This window comes from Oncorhynchus keta, chromosome 10 (assembly GCF_023373465.1).
Source record: "Oncorhynchus keta strain PuntledgeMale-10-30-2019 chromosome 10, Oket_V2, whole genome shotgun sequence".
NCBI classification, from domain to species: Eukaryota; Metazoa; Chordata; class Actinopteri; order Salmoniformes; family Salmonidae; genus Oncorhynchus; species Oncorhynchus keta.
Genome location: NC_068430.1, coordinates 59612115 through 59631133, shown reverse-complemented (window position 1 = coordinate 59631133; position 19019 = coordinate 59612115). Strand labels below are relative to the sequence as shown.

The 19019-nt window shown below is 42.8% G+C and overlaps 1 protein-coding gene and 1 long non-coding RNA gene across 3 annotated transcripts; one reads left to right on the top strand and one right to left on the bottom strand.

The window, feature by feature from the left end:
- Positions 1-801: 801 nt before the first annotated feature.
- On the bottom strand, positions 802-10848 carry LOC118389081 (cysteine-rich protein 2-binding protein). Its single transcript, XM_035778811.2, has 11 exons — positions 10696-10848; positions 9941-10226; positions 9492-9613; positions 9076-9197; positions 8654-8835; positions 7859-8284; positions 6898-7478; positions 6483-6616; positions 5789-5964; positions 2669-2859; positions 802-1365 (listed from the first exon to the last, which is right to left on the bottom strand). The coding sequence occupies exons 2-11, from the start codon at positions 10194-10196 to the stop codon at positions 1192-1194; spliced, it is 2364 nt and encodes a 787-aa protein (XP_035634704.1). The 5' UTR covers positions 10197-10226; positions 10696-10848; the 3' UTR covers positions 802-1191.
- Positions 10849-11403: 555 nt separating this feature from the next.
- On the top strand, positions 11404-15484 carry LOC118389083 (uncharacterized). Of its 2 annotated transcripts, none has more exons than XR_004826666.2 (7): positions 11404-12552; positions 12646-12717; positions 12960-13121; positions 13275-13313; positions 13444-13502; positions 13580-13640; positions 13718-15484. It is a non-coding gene; the product is annotated as an uncharacterized LOC118389083 (long non-coding RNA). The 2 variants fall into 2 exon arrangements; XR_004826665.2 differs by having other exon boundaries at positions 12646-12722.
- Positions 15485-19019: the final 3535 nt, after the last annotated feature.

The following is a 19019-nucleotide window of genomic DNA, read 5'->3' as shown; positions in this document are numbered from 1 at the left end:
CAAGCTCTGTTAAATTGGTTGTTGCTAGACAACCATTTAAGGCTTAAGATTTAAGCATATTTAAGTCAAAACTGTAACTCTGCCATTCAGGAACATTCACTGACTTCTTGGTAATCCTCTAGGATTTTACCTGTGCTTAACTTAACCATTTTTTATTTATCTTGAAAATCCCCAGTCCGTAATGATAACAAGCATACCCATAACATGATGCAGCCACCACTATTCTTAAAAATATGGAGAGTGGTACTCAGTCATGTGTTGTATTTGCCCCAAACATAATACTTTGTATTCAGGACAAAAAATGTATTGCTTTGCCACATTTTTTGCTGTGTACTTTTTTATTCGGCAGGGTAGCCTAGTGGTTAGAGGGTTGGACTAGTAACCGGAAGGTTGCAAGTTCAAACCCCCGAGCTGACAAGGTACAAATCTGTCGTTCTGCCCCTGAACAGGCTGTTAACCCACTGTTCCTAGGCCATCATTGAAAATAGGAATTTGTTCTTAACTGACTTGCCTAGTTAAATAAAGTTTTAATTTAAAAAAAATCTGTACAGGCATCCTTTTCACTCTGTCAATTATGTTAGTATTACGGAGTTAAAGTACTGTAATTTCTTAACAGTTCACCCGATATGGATGACAATACCCTCAAATTAAAGCTGACAGTCTACACTTTAACCTGTCATTGTATCATTTCAAATCCAAAGTGCTAGAATACATAACCAAAACATTTGCCACTGTCCAAATACTTTTGGATCTCACTGTACAATATATATTCCAGCAAGCAAATGAAGACAGAATTCAGAATGTGAGTGATTTTGTTCTTTATATAATTGCCACTTGGGCTGTCGAATTATTCAGAAATGCAAGTGTATAAAATTACAATAAAATATCGTCCTTCAGTCTCTTCTGTCGATCAACAAAAATAGCTCACCATAGGTTCTCACAAATATAATGACCAAAGAAACAGTGTAACATACAATGGCTAAACTGAATAGCACAGGCACTTCCAGATGTATTTTTTCCTCCTTCTGACTGGTTGCCTGTATAGAAATACAAACCCTACAACAGACAACGACAATTTGACTAGTACACTCAATATGGCTGTTCACCAATGGAACGTTAATTTACATGGGATTGTCCATTCTAGTAATTATATTTCTATGGCCCGAATACTGGCCTGTCCCGTTTCCTGTCTCACCGCCGTAGCCGCAGGAAGAAGGCATGTCGGCACTCCTTGCTGTCCAGCGGGTAGTATTTGTCATAAAAGTCCAAGATGTACTCCTCAGTCTTGAAGCCAAACTTCTGGTATAGGAGCATGGCGGGGTTACTGGCCGAGACATGTAGAGTGACATCTTTTCCCATGCAGGTCTGTGGGGGAAAAGAGAACCTTGCCTGAAAAGATATCTTCCCTTTTTTTCAACCACTTAACATGTGCTGTTGTAGATCAATCCAAACCATTTAAGTGCATTTTACAGTTATTTATTTATAGTAATTTCTTGAGTTGACTTGACTAAATCTAATGTAGCCGTAGGGTCAAGTTAGTTCCGGTCTAAAAAGCACTAAGCGCCAGTACAGCAACTTTACACCGAGTGTACAAAACATCTTCCTAATATTGAGTTGCACCCCCTTTTGGCCTCAGAACAGCCTCAATTCGTTGGGGCATGAACTCTTCGAGGTCTCAAAAGTGTTCCACAGGGATGCTGGCCCATGTTGACTCCAATGCTTCAATGTTGTGTCAAGTTGGCTGAATGTTCTTAAGGTGGTGGACCATCTTTGATACACATGAGAAACTGTTGAGCATGAAAAACCCAGCAGCGTTGCAGTTCTTGACACACTCAAACCTATGCACCTGGCACCTACGACTATACCCCGTTCAAAGGCACTTAAATCTTGCCCATTCACCCTCAATGGCACACATACACAATCCATGTTTCAAGGCTTAAAAATCTTCCTTTCGGCCTCCCCACCAGAGATTCTGGGTTCAAGCCCAGGTTCTGTTGCAGCTGGCCCCGACCGGGAGGCCCATGTGGCGGCGCACAATTGGCCTAGCGTCGTCCGGGTTAGGGAGGGTTTGGCCGGCAGGGATATCCTTGTCTCATCGCGCACTAGTGACCTTTTTGGCAGGCCGGGCGCAGTGCACACTGACCAGGTGCATATTGGTGCAGCTGGCTTCCGGGTTGGATGTGTTAATGTGCCACGCGCTGTGTTAAGAAGCAGTGTGGCTTGGTTGGGTTGTGTTGTGTTTCGGAGGACGCATGGCTCTTAACCTTCGCCTCTCCCGAGTCCGTATGGGAGTTGCAGCGATGAGACAAGACAGTAACTACTAACAATTGGATACCATGAAATTGGAGAGAAAAAGGGGGCAATAAAAATCCTCCTTCCCTTCATCTACACAGATTGAAGTGGATTTAACCCGTGACATCCTTCAGGGATAATATAATAATAATAATAATAATATAATAATAAGGGATCATAGCGTTCACCTGGTCAGTCTCATGGAAAGAGCAGGTATTCCTAATGATTTGTCCACTCAGTGTGTATTACAATGCCAATGTGGCATCTATAAAAGCTGCACTTAACCACTTTTTATGTAGACAATTGAATTATTGAATTGCTGCTTGCAACTTGAGTATTGTTGTTTTTAATTATTATTATGATTTTGTTACCATACCTGAATGAGATGGTAGATCATGAACGTAGCTATTCCAGCCCTCCTCCACTCGGGATGCACCAGCAGGAAGGAGATGTAGGCCTCGTTGTACTTCACGTCCGGCACCATGAACCCAAAGCCGATCACCACCTTCTTATAAAGGACCACGACGCTGAAGTCTGGGTACTGGAGACACTCGGAGAGATCCACGCCTGATAAGAGAGCCAGAGAGAAAATCAGCCGTCAATCTAAAACTTTGAGGGAAATAGTTTAAGTAGAATAAATATGCACATTGTTTTATGCTTCCATGCGATTTTTTTTTACAAGGACAATGTTTCCATCGGCATTCACATGAACATTTTTAAAGGAATATTACACTTTAAATCAATGTTTGTCAGATGTTTTATAAGTAGTCTAATGTCAAGATGACTCCATGTCCCACAACATGGGTTGTGAAGATCCAGCAATATGCCTCAACCCCAAATGAATGGAAAAGATAAAGCACTGACTAAACTCGGGAAATTAGACTGTGCTCATATTTTCCATTCATTTGGCATTGAAGTATATAGCTGGATCTACACAACCGATGTCCTGGAACATAACTCGACACTAGCCAACTTGAAATCTGTAAACATCTGACAGACTTAATTTTAAAAAATGTAAATGTCCCTTTTAAGTTCCCAGTCTGAAATAGGGCAGGGAGACATGGCCAAAATATCATATCAAGGTATTTTTTTAAAAATTGGACAGTATTTTATGTTTTTGATTAATAAAAGTTCTAGATTTGCTTCATGAGTAGTGTGTGGCAACACATATATTCTAAATTATTTCAATGGGTCTATCTCCATTTGGATTGTTTTATGCTGTTCAATTCAACTTCACCCTAAAATAATTTACTGCATTTCCATCAATTTCTGCATTTCCTACCCTCATCCTACCCTACCCCTATCCTACCCACTGCACTGAGGATAGGAAACTCTGTCACCACCGATAAATCCACTATAATTGAGAATTTCAATAAGCATTTTTCCACGGCTGGCCATGCTTTCCACCTGGCCACCCCTACCCCGGTCAACAGCACTGCACCCCCCACAGCAACTCGCCCATGCCTTCCCCGTTTCTCCTTCGCCCAAATCCAGTCAGCTGATGTTCTGAAAGAGCTGCAAAATCTGGACCCCTACAAATCAGCCGGGCTAGACAATCTGGACCTTTTTCTTTCTAAAATTACCTGCCGAAATTGTTGCAACCCCTATTTACTAGCCTGTTCAACCTCTCTTTCGTGTCGTCTGAGATACCCAAAGATTGGAAAGCAGCTGCGTTCATCCCCCTCTTCAAAGGGTCTTCGAAAGCCAAGTTAACAAACAGATCACCGACCATTTTGAATCTCACCGTACCTTCTCCGCTATGCAATCTGGTTTCAGAGCTGGTCATGGGTGCACCTCAGCCACACTCAAGGTTCTAAAGGATATCTTAACCGCCATCGATAAGAAACAATACTGTGCAGCTGTATTCGTTGACCTGGCCAAGGCTTTCGACTCTGTCAATCACCACATCCTCATCGGCAGACTCAACAGCCTTGGTTTCTCAAATGATTGCCTCGCCTGGTTCACCAACTACTTCTCCGACATAGTTCAGTGTGTAAAATCTGAGGGCCTGTTGTCCGGGCCTCTGGCAGTCTCTATGGGGGTGCCACAGGGTTCAATTCTTGGGCCAACTCTTCTCTGTATCTATCAATGATGTCGCTCTTGCTGCTGGTGAGTCTCTGATCCACTTCTACGCAGACGACACCATTCTGTATACTTCTGGCCCTTCTTTGGACACTGTGTTAACAACCCTCCAGACGAGTTTCAATGCCATACAACTCTCCTTCCGTGGCCTCCAACTGTTCTTAAATACAAGTAAAACTAAATGCATGCTCTTCAACCGATCGCTGCCTGAACCTGCCCGCCCGTCCAGCATCACTACTCTGGACGGTTCTGCCTTAGAATATGTGGACAACTACAAATACATAGGTGTCTGGTTAGACTGTAAACTCTCCTTCCAGACTGACATAAAACATCTCCATTCCAAAGTTAAATCTAGAATTGGCTTCCTATTTTGCAACAAAACAGCCTTCACTCATGCTGCCAAACATACCCTCGTAAAATTGACCATCTTACCGATCCCCAACACCCTACTCAACAAATTGGATGCAGTGCCATCCGTTTTGTCACCAAAGCCCCATATACTACCCACCACTGTGACCTTTACGCTCTCGTTGGCTGGCCCTCGCTTCATACTCGTCGCCAAACCCACTGGCTCCAGGTCACCTACAAGACCCTGCTAGGTAAAGTCCCACCTTCTCTGCTCGCTGGTCACCATAGTAATATAAATAATAATATATGCCATTTAGCTGACGCTTTTATCCAAAGCGACTTACAGTCATGTGTGCATACATTCTACGTATGGGTGGTCCCGGGAATCGAACCCACTACCCTGGCGTTACAAGCGCCATGCTCTACCAACTGAGCCACAGAAGGACCACATAGCCATATGACCATAGCTGCGTCATTACGTAGAATACATAATAACGTTACTCAAATTGACTGGCCATCTCAGCAAAAAATATGATTTCACATTTGTTCAGGTACAGACTCCCACTCTTTTCTGTACTTCTGGCTGATTGAGATATATTGATTGATGTAAGTTCTGTTCAAGATCAAACATTCGTGACCAACTATATTCAATGGGTTTGGCTCGTCGAACCCGTACTAATGCTGCTGCAGTCAGCCAACAATGATTTGCAATTTGTTGAAGTTGACAGTAGCCTGAAAAGTTGATAAATATAGCAACAAAATTGCTAAATTGGCATCACTGGTGGGACTAGGTCTGTGTGGAAAGCAGCATGGAGAGAGAGGAGAGGGATGACTCAAGTAGCGGAGTAAACTATAAAAATGGACCTTACACACAGCGTATCACATTTAACAAACCAAACATTCAAATACCGTTATACAAGGTAAAGTAAAAACCCCAACCGGTATGTGCATAAATACCGTTATCTAGTAAAATACGGTATACTGCCTAGCCCTAGTCTGAAATGTAAAAATGATCAAGTAAAATAAAAATCCAAACATGATAGTATGGCCCTGTTCAGTCTCCTACCTGGCCAGAAGATGTCGTGGCACATGGAGTTAATGGAGGGGATGTGGTTGGGCCGGACGTAACAGTAGTCGATGGGGGCCTCTGGATCTGGGTCCCAGAGGGGGTCCTTCCTGTGTGGGTAGGCACGGATCTCCGCCAACAGCTTCAGCTTCATAGGCTTATTCTCGTAGTCCCTCCTGGTGATGGATTCATTAGTGCACACTGTAGCAAAATGTTTTGCAATGGAAAACATTTCGCAACTAAAACAAGTTTCTTATTGGAGAAGTTCAAATTGTCACTCTCCGTTTCAGTCCATTTTTTTCTCTCGATTTGGTGTCTAGTGAATATGACCCAGGAGATTGGGTAGAAAACAAATGCCATGAAGAGGCAACATGATCTTTTTATTTGTGTGTCAGAGAGGAATGACTATTCTTCACAATGCATTTCAATCTGAATGTAATAAAGATATTGGGCACATCCAGGGGCATGTTCAGGAGGGCTACATACTGCACGTAACAGAGAAAAGCAGCATGAATAGAGCCACAATATTATTAATTCCTTCCATGCTGTGATTGTTATACCTCACCTTGAGTATCAGGGTTTAATTACGGGTTAATGTCATAGGGCAGGTGGTCACAAATGTCTCTTAACCTTATTAGGGGTATAAGGCTGCATGTGGTGTGCCTCATGAAGGAGGTAAGGGCGTGTGGCATACCGTATGAAGGGTTTGAGAGTGCGGGAGGTGTACGGGCTTTTGATGCCCTGGTCTATGCTGGCGTCCAAGCCCATGATCCGGTGCCAGAAGGAAACTGTGGGCTGGTGGTATCCTCTTCTGCTGGACACCGTTGTCTAAAAGGGATCAAATGCATTCCATAGACATGTGATCGAAGCAAAAGATGTATCACACATGTGATGTAATGTGTTTGGAAATATTCCAACCATTCCTCTCGTTTTCGTTCTTCTAGTTCGTGAACGCTCATAACAAATCGGAATTGAATCGTAATAATAAATGCCACAAAGCAGACTTTTTATCGAAAGCGACCAAGAGTACAGAGAGTGCATACATTTGTGTGCGTGTGTGTGACCTGTGAACGAATTTGCCATCTGTGCTCATGGTAGTGAAGGTGTACCTGGAAGCGGTCGAGGATTCGGAGGTCCTGGCTGGTGGTGCGGTACTTCCCTGTGCCGGAGCCCCCGTAGCGGCCCTGTCCCCCGTACACCCCTCCCACCAGACTGAGGGTGGCACTGACCGCCTGATCGATATCCAACAGGGGGAGCCCTCTCTGGCGTTTGGCCTGCCTCACCAGTAGCTTCCTGTGCAGCCGCTTGGCCTGCGTAGTCACTGCCAGCGCCTGTGGACAGGCCTCCAGGCGCCGCAGCAGCACGCGCTCTTCATAAAGGCTGAGGGGGGCAAACCGGGGCTCTGAGGGAGGCAAACCCTCCCCCTTCTCTGTTAGGACTCCCCTCCTCCTCTCCCCGCCACCCCACACCCCCCTGGCCACGTTGGATTGGCCTTTGCCGTGCCCCCTTCTCTCGTCGTCTTCATCGTCCCGGCCCTCCTCTTCATCACTCTCTGCTTCCTGCTTGATGTGCGCCCCTGGTCGCAGCTTCTTGCGAACGACAAGGGTGCCAGTGCCCAGGGACATGCTGGATGAGGGGATATACTCAATGCCGGGATCGATGAAGCCTTCGCCGTTCAGCTCCTCGTCATCTGGAATTTCAAATCAGAAATGGGAAATATAAACAATACATTCTGTGAGATTTCCAGACATTCGCTGATTATTTCAACTAATTAAATACCACTTCGTTTTTGAGGAATATGATTTATGAAATGTTGTACTGTATATCCTAGAAATAAATTGATATTGGCATGGAATGCACCTTGGAATATTGCTCCATTGTTGACTTTTGTTTGTTGGTTGGCCCACCCACGAATCTTACATTGTGGTATTAAATGCTATCTGACACCATTTCTCATCTTGCCCAAATTTGGACTGCTCACCACTAAAACAGTAACTGTATTCTGAATGGCTCCTTTCATTTTCTATCTAGACTAAAAATTCCAAGATCAAGGGGACCCCGACTTCTTACCGTGAAATAGTGCCATTGGTGGCATGACGTCAGGGATGAGGTCAGCCTCCGACAGCAGGCTGGGCGTGGCTGAGTGGGAGGCGGGGGTGCCGGGTGCAGAGAAGTCTGGAGAGGGCGACGGCGAGGGGCTGGTGAGTGGCGTTCGGTCCGAGGAGCTCATTGAGGAGAAGTCCACCACCTCGCCTTTCTCCAGGACAAAGTCGGGTCGCCTCCCACCGCCACGGCCGCTGAACTTGACAGGCGTGGAGGAGGCGCTGCGATCCATGTACCCCGCCGCCTCCTTCTGCGCCCGCCGGATGTCCTTGGCCTCGTGGGTCCGTGAACGCTTTTCTTTCAGCTGCATGGCACACTCCACCGGATTACGGCCCGCGCGCTTCCGTAAGCCTTCCACCGTGATGATGGGCTCCAGGGTTGGCTTGGAGGCAGCTGAGAAAGTAACAAATGCCAGCTAAGCAAAAATGGTTAAACAAAAAGGGCTCTAAATGTTCAATCAAAAACACATGTATGTACAGTCGCCTGGAGGGGTGAATTTATTTGGACTACACTTCAAAAGTAGCTGGTTATCCCTCAAAAACATGTAATTGATTCGCACAACAGACTTTGCACAATTCTGCAAACTGCTTTGGGTTAACTACCTCTAACAATAATTTAACATTTGTAATATCCCTGTCATTTTTAAAGTCATGTCCCCCCTTGACTTTTCCTAAATAAGTCTATTTAACACACAAAATAATCCTTTGGTTGTGTCTGAAAATGTGAAAACTTAATGTTATTTATGAGTGTTCCGCAGTTCACCTTTAGACTTTAGGGAGGCCACAGAGGACTTGTCCCCATCTGGGCGCAGAGTGGGTGGACGGTTCTGCACCAGCTTCCACCAGCCTGGCTCGCCAAACTCCTGGGCCCCTGAGCGAAAGAACGTGGGGCTCCCCACCGACAAACAGCCCGCCACCGTGCTCCACCACGTGGAAGTCTTCTTTCTGCAAGTGAAGCATCAAAAACTCGATCCATTTACAAAATACTAGACTTGTAAAGAATAACTCAAACATAGCTCTTCTTTCCACAAAGGTTGGGTCAAATTCCAAATATGTCCGCCCTTGATATTCTGATAATTGACTGAACAATTATCAGGTTTTCTGTTTACATTTTTAGGGTTGTATGCAAACTATTATTAAAACCTTACCAACTGACATCCAAATTAAGGTTGTTTTCTTTCTAACCTGGTGCCCAGTAGGAAGGTCCAGTGTCTCCCAATAAAGGCACAGATGTCCTCCTTCCATCTAAAGTAGCCTTGACGCCCCATGCCCTCCAATGAAAGATTATACATGGCCAACATAACAACCTGAAATAAAACAGAAAACACACCGAACTGCAGTGAAAACCGGGAAAATAATATGACATTCATTCAGTACTAGAGGGCGGTTGCCCAGAACAAATATAATCAATGAAAAAGTCTACAGCAATATACAATATATAGTACTCTGCAATTTTATACTTGTTCATACTTTAGATAAGGATCTTGTCCCGTATATTTGTATTAAGGTGTTCCTCTTTTGACCCTGTTCATGTTCTTATTATCTTACGTAAGCTGCACTGCAAATCAGTTCTTTATAGTGCTTCATTGTGGCACATGTACCTGTTGCCAGGTGAGTCTCATCCTCTCAAAGGTCTCCTTGACATCTTCTGTACAGTCATAGCAGGTGAACTTGAAGAAGTTGTCTCCTTTCAGGTAGCTGGGTTGCTCTCCGTGCAGCTGTGCTGAATGGTGGGGATGAGAATAAAAAAGACTGCTAAGAGACAAGGCATTCTGTTCATTTCATTCTCATTCTTTATTTGAAAAGCATGTACGGTGCAACAGGACACGACATGACATCCAAATATTGAACAGCAGCCCTTTAGAATATGTATGAATTGACAGATAAGGCAAATCCCAATGAAATTACAGAGGAAATAACAGTGTAAAATATACTCTGTCCTAATTGTAGTGACAAATTTGCAATTGTTAAGTGATATTGAGAAAGAACGATGCCTCGTCGCATGGAGAGGTCGCTCTCCCCCCCAGGGGCTGCCTGGCCCTCCTCTCACCGATGGGGATCCACTTGTGGCACTTGTCGCAATAGAAGGCCATGTCTTCATTCCAGCCCACCTCGGCATCCTCCCCCAGATCGCTGTTGAGCGAGTCACCGCTCTGGTCGTGCGAGAGGTCCACCGAGGCCTGGTCTTCCGACTCCACGATGAGCAGCGTCTCGCCCTCCACCTCACCCTCCTCCAGCCCCTCTGAGGCAGAGGTGCACATGGCCTCATCTTCCACTTGGCTCCTCTGCTCAATACCTCTTTCCATCCTAACCAGGTGGAGTCAGACAGTCTACTCCTGGGTAGAAAGAGTTTTAGTTTTACCAGCCACAATTGGGTAAGGACATTTTCAAATAAGGGCAGTATAATTCAGGAATTCCCTATTCTATGAGAGAAATCATAACGTTGCCTACTACCTAACTAAACACTATGTAGCCTACCTTTAGGGATCAAACTGCATGCCACACATTGCCCTATATGTTTTTCAAAACCAGTGACAATCAATAGCTATCCAGAAGGGTGGCAATGGCTTCTGCAGTGTCAGCTAGTTTACTTTTCCTCCAAACCCTTAATTGATAAATCATTGGCCAGAGAATCTACAAAGATGTCTATTGTAAAAGGCAATTAGCATAAAGACAGCCCAGCCTAGTTCGAAAACAATCTATGGTGTACTACATTGCTTTATCAATATTTCAACACGTACAATAGCCATACTACACGTGGCTACATAACAATTGTGAAGGCTGTCAAAGAAGTTGTTGTTATGCCTGGGGTTGGTTGGAGCCCTGCTGCTCCGATTCTCTCCTGTCGCGCTCTGCCTTGAGCTCCTTGGTCAGACTTCTTTGTTGCTCGAGCACTCGCAGGTTCTCTCTCTTCCTCTCCAAACGTTCAATGTCTCTAAGTACTCCCGCATGAAGTCTCTGATGAAGAACAAACAAAAAGATCACTGTAAAAGCTATCTAAAATTATGGCTAGAGGTGTTGTTTACCTCATGGTCCCAGTTTTGCTTGAGATGCACTCCTGCAACGGTGCTCACCGTAAGTATCACAGAAATGGCCAGTACAACTTTAGAGGTTGTAGACATAGCTAGCTATCGAGTATTGGATGTAGCCATCTACCGTTAGCTGTCTGCTAGCAGAAAAGTATGAAGATGCTAACTCTAGTTAGCTAACATTGGCTAAAAGTAATGTTTCTGCTTACAACTCTCTCAATGTAGCTAGCTAAGTTGCAACGGACTTTTGAATGGGACACATTGTACCCTACTATGACGTCTTGCTAGTTAGCTAGCTAACGTTATCTATGAATTGGAGTGTACAGTAATTGAGCTGGTCGGTAGGCTAGCTAGCTAGCTAACGTTAATTGGTTACCTCTTGATCCCAGTTTTGCTTGAGATGCACTCCTGCAACGGTGCTCACCGTAAGTATCACAGAAACACCCAGTACAACTTTAGAGGTTGTAGACATAGCTAGCTATCTAGTATTGCATGTAGTTTGAAGACAAAGGGAATTGCTAAACTAAGACTTGGATAACGTTAGCACAGGACATCTCAGTTATGTGTCGAGGTCGACGAGTTTAGGCTGTATAGTGGAGTACCGAATCATGAGAAAGTCGAACAAATCGATTTAGACTTTCTAAACATTTATACAATTAATAACTTGCAAATATTCGGGACATATGACACGAATTAAGTCATGCAAAATATCATAGAACATGTGTTTAAAGTCTTCAATATAAGTTGCACAAGTAGCTAAATGTGATCCACACTGGCTTTGAGTAAGGCCAGTATGTCTATATTACGCGGATAACTCAACACGTCAGCCACTACAGGGACTGAAATTACTGCAACACCTAACAAAAAGCTGCAGTTAGTTTCGGGAATGGGTCGCAAGGAATAAGTTAGTCCTAAATATTTCCAAAACTAAAAACATTGTATTTGGAACAAGTCGTAATGAAATTGAGCAAGTTGAGGTGACTAAACTGCTTTGCGTAACCATGGATTAGTCAAAACATATTGATACAACAGTAGCTAAAATGGGGAGAAGTCTGTCCGTAATAAAGCACTGCTCTGCCTTCTTAACAACACTATCAACAAGGTAGGTCCTACAGGCCCTGGTTTTGTCGCTCCTGGGCCCTGTTTCAGAAAGCAGGTCTAACAAACTCTGAGTTTAAACCCGAACTCTGAACTGTCAAACTATTGAGTTTTCTTTTCAGAACAGCTGATAACAATTAGTTCAATCAACTCTGTTAAATTAACCCTGAGTAAAGCACGTGCATGAGGAGATAAAAAGCCCTCATGAATGGAACACAGATAACATGATTCATCATCACAACAGGAGAAAAAAAATATCGAACCTCCTACTTATCCCTAGTGGAGTTAGAAATATTAATGAATGCGTATACAGATGATGAATATATTGTAACGACCCTGGGTTTATAAGCGCGGACATCGACTCTGCCGCACGAGCATGCTTTTGCGGCACAGTCGATAGCGCGCCAGACCTCTGTCTCGAAGGTCGGGGGTGACCTGCTTCCTGCTGTTTCATTACAAAATATTTAAGTAAAGAAGTAGCAACAGCAAAATAACGTGAGCTGGCGTGGCAGAAAGTTGCTGACCGAGTCAATGTGTGAGTATTAATTGAAAAAAATATTTTTTTTATCTCGTGTTCCACTTATTCAACATTTTATATAGTGTGTGTGCGTGTTATATATTTATTCAGGTGCAACCCAACATGCAGAAAACGTATTTGGCATCAACTGAAGATGAAATATAAAAAATATACTTCAAACGGGTAAGGTAAGGTATAATTTCATACCTAATTAAACAGCATTCAGTGGCTAAATTCAACATGTGATATATTTAAGTAGTTAGTTCAATGTTCTAAGCAACAAAAAAAAAAAGATTTTGCAGTCATTCCCAACACTGCCAGTATTTCATATTGTCTATTTGAAAGTAATGCCTAAATTCCTTCATGCATACAAGTCTCCAAATGCTGTGCTTACTGGACATGTTCAAATTTGACCTCCATTATAGCCAATAGAAAAAAGGCTGAGGGCTGAAGAAAAGGTGGGGGTCCACCACCACTCCGGCTAAAGAGATGGCCCTCAGTCAAAACAGTGGGAGACCTATTGCTAAAGGCATCTCTGGAGGAACCTCATCTGACCCAACCACCCCAAGGGTGGGCCTACATAAGAGGTTACTTATTCAAATTAATAATCTACGTACATTCATCCTTTTGCCACAGTGTTACCTCAGTGATTCCCACCCATCCATCTTAGACACTACTTGGCATACTGATTTTCTTGCAGCGATACAATTCTTTGTAATTGACTGCTGTTACTTTTTCAGATTCTTAGTTGTCCTTCAGACATCATAATCTATTTTAAGGTAACTCTGAGTTATTTATTTGAAATTGGGATGTGGCCTGCACACTGTTGTAAAAACAAAATTCAAACTATTTGGGGCACTTTTCTGGGTGAAGTTATCATTTAACTGTCTAATCTTCATCTTCTACCAGCTACTGATGGTGTAATCTGTCTGGTGGAGCCTCCTGCCATAACAGACCTCCATGCAGTTGTAAGTAATCTTAGTACTCCACAGATTTTTCATAATGGGTTAGAGTAGAGCGCCAACATTGTTAATTTTCATTACAGGAGAATGATGAAGACACCTTGTTAGCTGCCACAGAGGGAAGCTACAGAGAGGCCTATTGAGGTAAAAAAAAAAAAAAACAGCTAACAGTTGATGATAGTGTTGTACCATAATAAAACATGCACCTTTTTCTCTAACAGAGCAATGCTGGAAATTACAATGAGGAAGAGGGTCTATCCACCTCCACAGTACAACTTACCTCAGTAAGATGTTATTCAGCATTGGCCCATGATTTTACAATGAAACTAAGTAGACCTGGCACTGTGAAATTCTATGTCATTTTTTTGTGTTCCTATAGTTCCATGTGAACAGCTGTACTTAGAGAAACACATTTAAAGATGTAATTTAGAAATTGACCACATACGGCTGCAGATGCAAGAACATAGAAATACAACAGCTGGAACATCAGTTAAAGGTGGGTGAGGTGCATACAGGTGGATGATTTTAGTTGGTTGAACAACATAAATATTAACTACTGTACTGCATTTGCACTGGCAGGAAATAAAGACTCCTTCATAAAAAGAAAGGCATTGTCTTTGTTTGACACTGGGGAGGTGATTGGTCAGTCAGAAATGATGGTCGCATATTGTGTCTCTTCCATCTGGTGCTTCAGCGGGGTGGTCAGGCTCATTATCAGGATCGTTCACTGGTTGAATAGGACATTGTTCTCTAATTGTGGCAATGTTGTGGAGAATCACACATGCCACACTAATGTCACATGCCCTTTCTGGAGTGACCCTGAGATTACGAAGGTACTGTAACTGGGCCTTGAGCATCCCAATGGTCATCTCTACCATGGCTCATGTCCTGCAGTGAGCCAAGTTATAATGTTGCTGTGGGCCAGGGTAAGGGGTCAGCAAATAGGTCTGGCAGGGGTACCCTCTGTCACTGAGCAGGTAACCATCAAACTCTCCTATGATAATACGGTTTACATTTTCAGTTGCAATAGGTGGAAAGAAAATAATGATTATAATAGGATATAGCTATATATAAACTCACCATGGGCAAAGCTAGCGCTCAGTGTACACTCACAGAAAATCTGCGAGTCATACACAGACCCAAGTCACTTTGCTTCCGCATTGCTGATGATGTGGGCTGCATCACATATAATCTTCAGTGCAGAACAGTAATTAGTTGCGGTAGCTGTATTGTGAAGTATCTTTCATTTGGAAGACTTCATATTCTCATAATCTCCTTCATTTACTGAAGGAGCTGTGATGGGAATAAGAGTGCAATCTATGCAGCGAATCACACATGGAAGCCCTAAAATATAAAAAATAACTGACTAGACGGATACAGGGAATTCTTCTTTGAGTCTTGTGGGTCTGTGACTTGGGAACACTACAAAAGTGCACAGGAAACGTTTCAGTGCAAGAGTCCCATTTCTGACAAGCCCGACAGACTGTTGCCTTGGACATATGCTCAGCGTCACCAATGTTCTCAACTCCCGTTGGCAACAAAAAAAAAACTAAGTGGAACACAGAATTTGTTCCGAACTGAGAGCATGTCCACGATGTGTCATATGAACGATATGAGGGCTGATAATATTGTTCAGATGAATGATCCATGTTGTTTAGCTTGTGAGGTGTGGAAATACTTTGTTGCTTTTATGAATTGTGTTCTGTCTGTATGCTACGTCTTGTCCTGTTGCTCTGCGTGTGCTCAATGATTGTCTATTGTATTTTTTTTTTAATAACCTGTGGTTGAAAATTAACCGGTGAGTTATTAGCCCAGTTATAGAGAAGTATAGGTCAGCAATGGGGAGTTACTGCTTCCTACAAAATGTGTAGGCTACATTTCAAGATGTCTTTGAAAAGCCAGTCAGGTAAAACGCTCATGTCTTAATTAAAGGAGCAGTGTTGTATTTTGAAACAGGCTTGAATATGCAAATAAGCCAATGGGCAGAGGGGTAGCCTACTGTACATTGTCTAATTCTCTGTATGGGAATAAATAAAATATATATTTTTTGTAAAGTGGTTTCTTACATCATACAACACAATACAATTTACAGTCACCTATTCGGCCCATGGTGTCACATACCAAGTAAAAATCATTAAAGCCCTTCATAATGTAATTTTTTTTATAAAAGCTATTTCCATGTGAAAATGTTGTGATTTGCTCCATTGGTTTTGTTGGTAGGCTTATGCTTAAATCACCACAACCTATTAGCTACTGTGTTCACTGTAAACGTCCCCCGAAAGAAGCAAAGTTCTCACAATGTTCAAGTTTCCGCTCACAAGACCTCAAATTTGGCTCTTGCCTATCACTGCCCCTATCCCACAAGCTTCTAGTGGTACATGTAACCATAGGAGCTCCTCTTTCTGCACATTATGTAACATTACATAATGTACATAAAACGCAGCAGTGGCAACTCACTTTCTGGAAAAAGTTGAATGTACAGCAGCTCCCCTCTCCTATCTAACAATGTTCATTCATGCGCTCAGCTGTTCAGAATATCCAACCCTGTTCTGACTGAATTTTGAAAGGATGTGTCTGAGATGCAATTTTAGTTTACCCCATTTTACCTATAATTAATTTTTCTGCTTGAATGTGTCTTGAGCAAAACCCTAAGTGGACATTTCAGCACAGTACACAAACCACACACACATTTTCCAGAAAGAGTATACTTTTTGCTTGCAAAGACTAATGTTGCAGCATATAATTATTAATCAGAAATGGATGTTTTATGACTTTTTTGCTTCAGGATGACTTTGGTAAATATTGTTTTTGGATGTAGCCCAATTGATAGATTGAATCACACTGAGTGTACTACTTAAGTTCATAACAAATAAGAAAGCTTCTCATTGTTAAGTGCTTCATACAGAAACTAAATGAACCGTTCTCTGCGCTATTGTTGCATTCTTTGGTAAAATATTAAGTTTGATCTAATATTCAATAAGGATAGCGAAGCAGTAACTATGTAGACAGTTTACTACAATGACACCAGACCTTAAACTTTCTCTTGTCTTGACAAGCCTTTGGCATGTTAGGGCAATTTATGTACCAGAGGTTTGCTCACCTTTGCTTTTGTGTGTTGGGGGGGGGGGGACTTTTCCCTTGCGTTATCCACGCTTGTGACATTTTAAAACAAATAGTCAGACTTCCCAAATATATTTGACCGCCCCCAACTATATCTCTCTTCTATTTAACTTCCTAAAAGTGCAGTTACCAGATGTCACATTTTCCATGAGCCTCAGGGATTTGGGTCATGTTTATGAGGGCATTCAATGGAATGCTCTTTAAAACGTTTTGCAACAGAAAACGAGCGTTTCCGTTTTCTTCCATTTGGTGCATAATGAACATGACCCAGGTCTGCATGCCATGTAGTGCACTGTATACAGAATCAAAATCCTGCCTCATATTTGGGATTTCTGGCTGACGTTTCACCGGTTTATCAACGTTTCACCGGTTTATATGGTCATTGTGTTCTTGGCACATGTTTGCACTATGCAAACTTCTGTTCTTTTGGCAGGATATCACTTAGGAGTGGGCGAACTTGATTGCAAATAAACCTACTCCAAATTTCCACTGTTGCAAATTTTTTTTTTAAATAATGACACTACAAAATAGGCCTACTTCTTTTCTCATGATTCCATTCAATACTAACCCGCAATATATCCATTTCTATGTGATTTTTTTTGTTGGTATGTGTATCTTTTGGCATCCATCTGCACCCACCAACAATTATCGAAACTAGTAGGAGTCTCCAATATGTTTTTTAAGCAAACATGCTGAGCAAACATTTAATGTCCCATGGTGTAGCCTCTGGGCAAAAAATAAATAAATCCTTTGTCCTCCTCAGAAATGTGAAATAGAAATTATCTTCCAAATGATCTGTTTTCCCAGGTTCTATCAGAGAAATGTGGAGTGTTGGGTCTATTCCTGAGTATGTGAGGTCTACGTGCCGAATCAGTTCATAATTATTGCATAAACATTTAAATTAGCTGCAGACCACACTTGTTCAGGACACAACTGTTTTTCTTAAGTTTTTCCCTGGATGTTTACTGTAAAACAACTTTTGAAAACCTTTTGATGACCCACAGTCCCTCATACAGTGTATTTCTCACTCTGCCTCTCCTTCAGGTTCATTTTAACAACAATGAAAATCTACCTCTTTGTCAGTGTAAATACAGATTCTCTTCTAAAGTGGAATGACAGTCTGAGGTGCAAAGGTTTACCAGTTCTGAAGGGAGGAGGAAAAGGTCCCATAAACATGTTTGTTTTTTCACCCCCCTGAACATCACATCTACCCCAGTAGAGCACTGGCACGTCATACACACTATGGCCCCGGGGAGGCCCAGGGAGGGAGCTAGGCTGTGTCAATGTACTCAGCACAAAGGTAGGTCTGTATGCCAGGCCTGTTCCATGTATAGTAATGGCCTCTTTACACTACTATGACGACACAAACTAGGTCCAGGAGAGATACTTGTGTAGTGTAAAGAGACAGATCTAGATTGTGAACAGAAAAGTTGTGAATCTGATGTTGAAGAGAGATGGATCTCACTAGACATGTTTTCTAAAGTACATTTAACTATTTAAAAACGTTAACTTCTTACACACAACATGACCAAAAGTATGTCGACACCTGCTTGTCAAACATCTCGTTCCAAAATCATGGGTATTAATATTAAGTTGGTCCTCCCTTTGCTGCTTTAATAGCCTCCACTCTTCTGGGAAGGCTTTCCACTAAATGTTGGAACATTGCTGCGGGGACTTGCTTCCATTCAGTTACAAGAGCTCTAGTGAGGTTGGGCACTGATGTTGGGCGATTAGGCCTGGCTCGCAGTTGGTGTTCCAATTCATCCCAAAGTTGTACGATGGGGTTGAGGTCGGGGCTCTGTGCAGTCCAATCAAGTTCTTCCACACCAATCTCGACAAACCATTTATTTGTGGATCTAGCTTGTGGACAGGGGCATTTTCATGCTCAAACAGGAAAGGGTGGCAGGGTAGCCTCGTGGTTAGAGCATTGGACTAGTAACCGGAAGGTTCCAAGTTCATATCCCCGAGCTGACAAGGTACAAATTTGTCGTTCTGCCCCTGAACAGGCAGTTAACCCACTGTTCTTAGGCCGTCATTGAAAATAGGAATTTGTTCTTAACTGACTTGCCTAGTTAAATAAAGGTTAAAAAAAACTGTTGCCACAAAGTTGGAAGCACAGAATCATCTAGTGTCATTGTATGATGTAGCATCCCTTTTTTGGAACGAAGGGGCCTAGCCCGAACCATGAAAAATAGCCCCAGACAATTGTTCCTCCTCCACCAAACTTTACAGTTGGCACTATAAATTGGTGCAGGTAGCATTCCCCTGGCATCCGCCAAACCCAGATTCGTACGTCGGACTGCCAGATGGTGAAGTGTGATTCATCCCTCCAGAGTACGTGTTTCCACTGCTCCAGAGTCCAACGGCAGGTAGCCTAATGGTTAGAGCATTGGGCCAGTAACC

What these genes read in the sequence shown, in the direction of transcription:
- LOC118389081 (XM_035778811.2), bottom strand. Translation starts at nt 10,196, where the DNA reads ATGGAAAGAGGTATTGAGCAGAGGAGCCAAGTGGAAGATGAGGCCATG. An exon ending in ACCTTCCTACTGGGCACCAG is followed by an intron (nt 8,836 to 9,075) that starts GTTAGAAAGAAA and finishes CTTCACTTGCAG; the next exon opens with AAAGAAGACTTCCACGTGGT. An exon ending in TGATCTACCATCTCATTCAG is followed by an intron (nt 1,366 to 2,668) that starts GTATGGTAACAA and finishes TTTCCCCCACAG; the next exon opens with ACCTGCATGGGAAAAGATGT.